This window comes from Aptenodytes forsteri, unplaced genomic scaffold (assembly GCF_000699145.1).
Source record: "Aptenodytes forsteri isolate BGI_AS27 unplaced genomic scaffold, ASM69914v1 Scaffold333, whole genome shotgun sequence".
Taxonomy (NCBI): domain Eukaryota; kingdom Metazoa; phylum Chordata; class Aves; order Sphenisciformes; family Spheniscidae; genus Aptenodytes; species Aptenodytes forsteri.
The window spans coordinates 1997001-2003473 of NW_008794542.1; the positions used below are offsets into that span (position 1 = coordinate 1997001).

Below are 6473 nucleotides of genomic sequence, written 5' to 3' on the forward strand. Positions count from 1 at the left end.
TAAGCCGTGAGCCGCCAGCTTCTCTAGGAGAATGCTGTGGGAGACGGTGTCAAAGGCCTTACTGAAGTCCAGGTAGACCACAGCCACAGCCTTTCCCTTGTCCACTAGGCGGGTCACCTGGTCATAGAAGAAGATCAGGTTGGTCAAGCAGGACCTGCCTCTCATGAACCTGTGCTGGCTGGGCCTGATCCCCTGGTTGTCCCGCACATGCCTTGTGAGCACATCTTCACAAGATTTTTTAATATATTTATCATTTCATCTTTTCACAAATTTATACTATTTAGAGATTCATATTAGATTAATATCAAATATTTGCAGCAACTCACTCATGCTAGAAGATATGACAGATTGATGTGATTTTGAGCATTGAAAAGATTTTAGCTGTAGAGACCCAAAGGTTGGAAGATACGGATCTTTCATTTGAATTAGTTCCTTCATTCTCATTTTATTAATTATCTAAAGGGGAGGTCAATTAATAAAGTCTCAAATATCTGTCTCATTTCTTAGGGCTTAAGCTAGAATAAACAGTGATAGAATGCTTCATTATGCAGTGGGTTATTATGAATGCAATTATGCAGTGGGTTTTTCAGCTGAATACATGCTTATGATTTTTCTCGATTTTTTTTTTTTTTAATTGTTAAAAATTGGCTTCATTAGTTTAAATATAAATTAAAGTTGTGTCTCAGACTGATAATGACAATATTTTTAATTTTAGGATATCTTGTATTATGAACAGCTTAAGTCGAATGTGATTCAGCACGACCTTTTAGTGGACAGCCTGATTTTCAAAGTAAGTGATTCACTAAACAGTGATTAAGTGATTTATATATTTATATACTCATCACACCAATATCTTGTTTTTTTAACAAAGAAAATGTTAGATGGTTTGGTTTTAAGGAGTGTAAGAAAAATTAGTGTGAATTTATTATTGTAAACTCTCTCCTTGTGCCTGTGTTGGCTCTTGTGTGAGACATTTGAGTTGAGCCATTAAGTCATAAAGAAACGGTAACCTTATTTGAAGGAATAACTGGTTTTGCGAGGAAGAAAGCACTGGGGTCCGAGCACTTCCATTTCACGTTTCAATTCTGAATATTTTAATTGCCAAGTTAATATAGCATTTTTAGATTTTAAAATGTGGAGTATATGCTTAACTACAGCTCTTTCATGATTCAATGGTGAAACAGTGTCTTCTACTACTGTGTTAAGTTTAGCTTCTATAGGAGTCTGAAAAGATGTCTTTCGGCTTCAAACTGCTGTATTTTTTGATTACAGGATGTCAAGCTGACAGCAAGCAACGATGACTACTATTTTGTATTTGAAGATTATTTATATCAGGTATGTAACTATTTTTTTCTTAGAAAAGCTAGAAAGTATACTCCCGTGGGATTATATAATCTTTAGAGTAAGGACTGCCTTTGTGTTTCATGTGTAGGCAGAGTACAGTGGGACACTAGACAGCATCTGTTTGCTGCATTACATATACTTTCCCTTCTGAGTAACAATACTGTAAATTAATCTTGTACACTTAAACAGATTAAGCAGGACAGGCTTCTAAAACTCCTACTCTGAAGGACCATACACAATGTCTTTCCAATGCAGTAAGCCAGAAAATACGCGGTCAGCCATATTCTTCTTCCCTATATTCTTGGTTCCAGTTTAAAAAAAAAAAAAAAAAAAAAAAATTTGCTTTACAGTGATCTACTGCAATAAGTGTAGAAGATATTGTATTGACGTATTTTTTAATTGAAGACATTGACTCTGAATAAGGTAGTGATATGTATGGTTACTTTTAGGATTGCTCCCATTCCAAAGCTGCTTCTAGCAATGGGGAACCCAGCTGATTTATAAAGAATTATCTTCATTGCTGCCTGTCAAATACCCTTAAATAGAAGGACGTTATGTTTATGAATTTCCTAATGTGTAGTTGATTGCAGTGTCAACATAAATGTCATGCAGCAAACTTACCATTTCCACAGTGCTTTCAGTTTCATTAGTCACATCTGTTAGGCTAGACTTGCTTAATTTTTTGTTTTAGAACTGTGTGAAACTAAATGATTTCTTCTTTGATGGTAATATGTAAAACTGCTAGAAATTTAACTAAGCAAGAAACTGTCCTTACTGCTGCTTAGTCCATATAGGTATAAAAATATGCGTTACTATTTAAGCATACTATTCAATCATGTCTACATATATAATATTTTAGCGTAATAAGCATTTAAACATTAATACTTACAATTTCATGAGGTTATAATTTTAGTCTTTCTTACTTAAAATAGTTCCAATATTAAGATCTGTATCTGAATTTGTTTCTGAATTAACATTTGAAAAGTGACTACATAATGACAACTCAAACATTGATACTTATTCACTAAAATATTTACGTGTACACATTTTTCTTGATTTAAGGGTCAAAGATGATCTTCATTATTGTAACGTTATTTCTTCATTGTGGGATGTGAAAATCTCATTGTTATTTCTGCTTCATTCATTACATAGACTACTAAGGCATATTAATTAGTCATTAACTGGCCGTTCCAGTGGACACAGAATTATAATCTGTGAAGGATTATGAACTAGTATACAGTATAATCTTTTGTTTTAAGACCATCAGAAATAGATTTTGTTCATCATTCTCAATGTATAGCGCAGTTGAATATTTTAATTTTTTATGTATCTCTATTAACTAAAAGAATGATCACAGAATGAAAAGCATAAAAAGGACTAAACTATCCATAGTAATTTGAAGGAGAGTCACCAAAAATCTTTGAAAAATGAAGTACCTAGTTTTACTGCAAGGCTTTGAGGCAAAGAATATCTCAAACTTCTAATTATTAGTTGCTCTAGTTTTGTTTGGTACTTTTGTGGTATTCTTCAGACTCTTTTTCTAGAAGAAAGTTATCCATTTTCCTTGATAATTTTCTCTTCCAACCTAATTTGCAAATGCATTGCTGCCAAATTATTTTGTTCTGTGGCCCCTGGAAAAATTTTGCAGTATGAGTCATTCTGATATGGGAATATTTTTATTTATTTCATACGATAACTGGAATTAAATATTGGCTAAATAAAATAGGTAATGAAAATGTTAGCTTAAACCAGATAAATTATTTCTGTTTGCACTGCGTTTGTGGCTTTTTTCCATGACTAGAAACTGCCTCTAAGTTTTCCAAGTCATTGATCAGAGTGTGGCATTTGTCTGTGTATTACTTAACAGATAAAGCATCCATCAAACCCAAAAAATCTGGGCCTAAAATAACATATTTGGTTGGATTATTGGTATCTCTTTAGTAGCATGCAATCCTTTTCAGGAAGAGCACTGTGAAATGATGTAATTTATTTCCTTTAATATCTTTGCTTTCTTCATCCCAAAGTTTACATGTTTTTATTACTTCCTTATAGCTACTGAAATAGAATACAGTTATTTTTAATACAGTAATTTCTTTTAGATAAAAGCTTTGGCTTTGTTTTTTTTTCCTCTTTCTCAGTCCTTTGAATTCAGTGGTTTTCTTTTTAGTTTTGATTATAAATATCCGATAGTTTGCCAAACATTCCTGTACTTAAAAAGGGGTTTGTGCCATTGTTTTCTTTAGCATTATAATTTTTGTGAATGACAAAAATAATACATAAATTGTTAAATTTGTAAATTCATTATTTCAGGCAACATGTTCAATTTGAATACTTTAGTCTTACATCCTGCATAATGAATATATGCAAAGAATGTCACCCAGCAGTTTTTAGGTATAATCATGACTTATGGTTGAGCTAGAGTCTATCTCTTAAAGATGCATAGTCTTAATTTAAAGACTTCCAGATACTGGTACTGGACACTGTATTCCTAAAAAAGGGGGCCTCAAATTAAGGTTACATTCTTTCCCCTGTGAGAGAACATAATTTATGTCCTTTCTAGATTAGTTTCTTTTTCTTTCACCTCAGTTAACATATACAGAGAATTACATTTGCCTGTGTATTGTTATTGTCAGCTATATTTTGGCAGCTATGAAAATGATTGTGTATTGCACAAAAATCATATTTAGCTTAAACTGTTCAAGATAAAGAAACTATTTATTTTTAAAAAGTTGTTTGTATCTGAGAAATGGTTTTGAGGTTCAAAAGAGGAAGAAGTCTCAAAATATGACCTGCTTTCCATAAAAAATAAAAAAAAGCAATGATGTTCAGATGTCGCAGTGTTTCAGTTTTGCGTGTTTCCTTTTGACAAATGCTGGTATCTGGAAAACGTTTGCTGTTCAAGATAAAGAAACTATTTATTTTTAAAAAGTTGTTTGTATCTGAGAAATGGTTTTGAGGTTCAAAAGAGGAAGAAGTCTCAAAATATGACCTGCTTTCCATAAAAAATAAAAAAAAGCAATGATGTTCAGATGTCGCAGTGTTTCAGTTTTGCGTGTTTCCTTTTGACAAATGCTGGTATCTGGAAAACGTTTGCAATAATTAGTTGAAGGAAAAATTCATTCATTTTTATTCACAATAAATTATGTAGTGAAACACCATCTGAAACATTTCCACCTTTTACACCTTGGCTACAGTTCAAGCAAACAAACAAACAAACTCTTAAAACCTACAAGAGCAGAGAGGGTTTAATGTATGCAAAAAAAGTCAGCAGCAAGTTGACGTCTTACTTCTGCCCTCTTGTGTACATTCTTGATAGTGCAGTCTTTCATTGCATGAAAACATGAAAATATTCGAGTACAATACTAATTATTACATTTTTTACAACTGCATATAGGATGAGATTCTTTATTGTTAATTTTTTTCTAGGAATGCTTTTAGTATTTAATTTTATACTCAATTGCTGTGAATACTAGATATTTATGTAAACAATAAAAAATACAAATATATTTTACAAAATACAGTGTGCGTTTCAGAACTTATGGATACGAGGTGAACATTATAATCTGTGCTTTTTGAAAGAACTGAATATCGTGCAAGCATTCTGTAAAGCTCCTGGGAATAAAAGCGAATGTAAGGATCAGTCTTCTGGAACTGCACACATGCAAAAATGTAAATGTTTCATTTGCTTATTCACTTACTAGGACTTCCCCAGGTCATAGTAACTGAATAGAAAAATAACCTAATAGACATCAAAGCAGCCAGCTGCATGCACAGTCACTAATGATGTGATAGAAGGGGATAAACCCATGGTGAGAGGCAAAGAGGAGGGTTGAAGAATGGGGATATTTTACTGACAACAAACGAATGTGAAGGTAAAGTCATAGCAAGTTCAAAGCGAGCCTAGAAATTTGAACAGGAAAGTAAATTGTTGATCAAGAGCTTTCAACCATGTTAGTGCTCTTCAATAGCATCTAATAGGTGCTAATTAAGGCAGGTCCTTAAATCTGTTAGACATTGCTTTGTTGATCCAGTAAGTCAGCTGATTTTTATATGCTGTCTTTTCTACAGGTATTACTCTGTTTTTCCCGAGATACATCTGTATTGGAGCACTTTGCTTACAGTAGTGCCACCCCACCCAAATCATATATACGAGGTAAAAGGAATTGTTTTATAAAAGATTGTATAGATTTTTGTTGACTGCTGCAGTAATACAGTATGTGAATTTCCTTTATGTTCATTACACCTAGTAGACTACATTTAAAAGAACGTTAATAAAAACTTCATGTATCCAGTTGACATCTGCACAGATTCTACTGTGACAGTTTAGAAGCTGATCACATGAAGGCCAGATTGCAATGTTGTTCTTTTACTGTAGTTCTCTGTGTATAATTCTCCAGTGTTTTACCAAAATAAACACACAACTATGACAATATGATAAAATCTTGAGAACATCTATCTTCATCAGAGCTACAAATTTAAATACACAACGTTGTCCTCTGCAACTTCAATAAATTTAGCAGCTGGAAGTGGTGGTAAGATGTTATCTTCCCAAAGCAGTGATTTTGCAGATATTTGTAGACAGGAGCAGAACATGTTGCTGAAGAACTGTGCGCTCTGTTCAAAGGTCTCGGAGAGTAGAGCAGACTTATACTGATTTTTTTCAAAGCATGGCATCTTCCAAAGTGTTAGCTCACTTTTGGATGTTCTTTGGCTTAAGTTCTCATGTGAGTCTTACTTTTCTTGACAATCTTCAATTTATTCATAGAATCATAGAATAGAATAGTTTGGGTTGGAAGGGACCTTTAAAGGTCATCTAGTCCAACCCCCCTGCCGTGGGCAGGGACATCTGCAACTAGATCAGGTTGCTCAGAGCCCCGTCCAACCTGACCTTGAATGTTTCCAGGGATGGGGCATCCACCACCTCTCTGGGCAACCTGTGCCAGTGCTTCACCACCCTCAGCGTAAAAAATTTCTTCCCTATATCTAGTCTAAATCTGTCCCCCTTTAGTTTAAAGCCATTCCCCCTTGTCCTGTCGCAACAGGCCCTGCTAAAAAGTTTGCCGCCATCTTTTTTATAAGCCCCCTTTAAGTACTGATAGGCTGCAAGAAGGTCTCCCCGGAGCCTTCTC

General features: G+C 34.0%; 1 protein-coding gene across 2 annotated transcripts in view; it reads left to right on the plus strand.

The window, feature by feature from the left end:
* Window positions 1–6473, plus strand: part of TBC1D19 (TBC1 domain family member 19) — a 57733-nt gene that overhangs the window by 38188 nt on the left and 13072 nt on the right. For both annotated transcript variants that reach the window (XM_009272300.1, XM_019470212.1), the window contains 3 exons: window positions 716–790; window positions 1273–1335; window positions 5413–5497. In XM_009272300.1, coding sequence (XP_009270575.1) covers window positions 716–790; window positions 1273–1335; window positions 5413–5497 — 223 coding nt within the window. The remainder of the gene's footprint in view (window positions 1–715; window positions 791–1272; window positions 1336–5412; window positions 5498–6473) is intronic.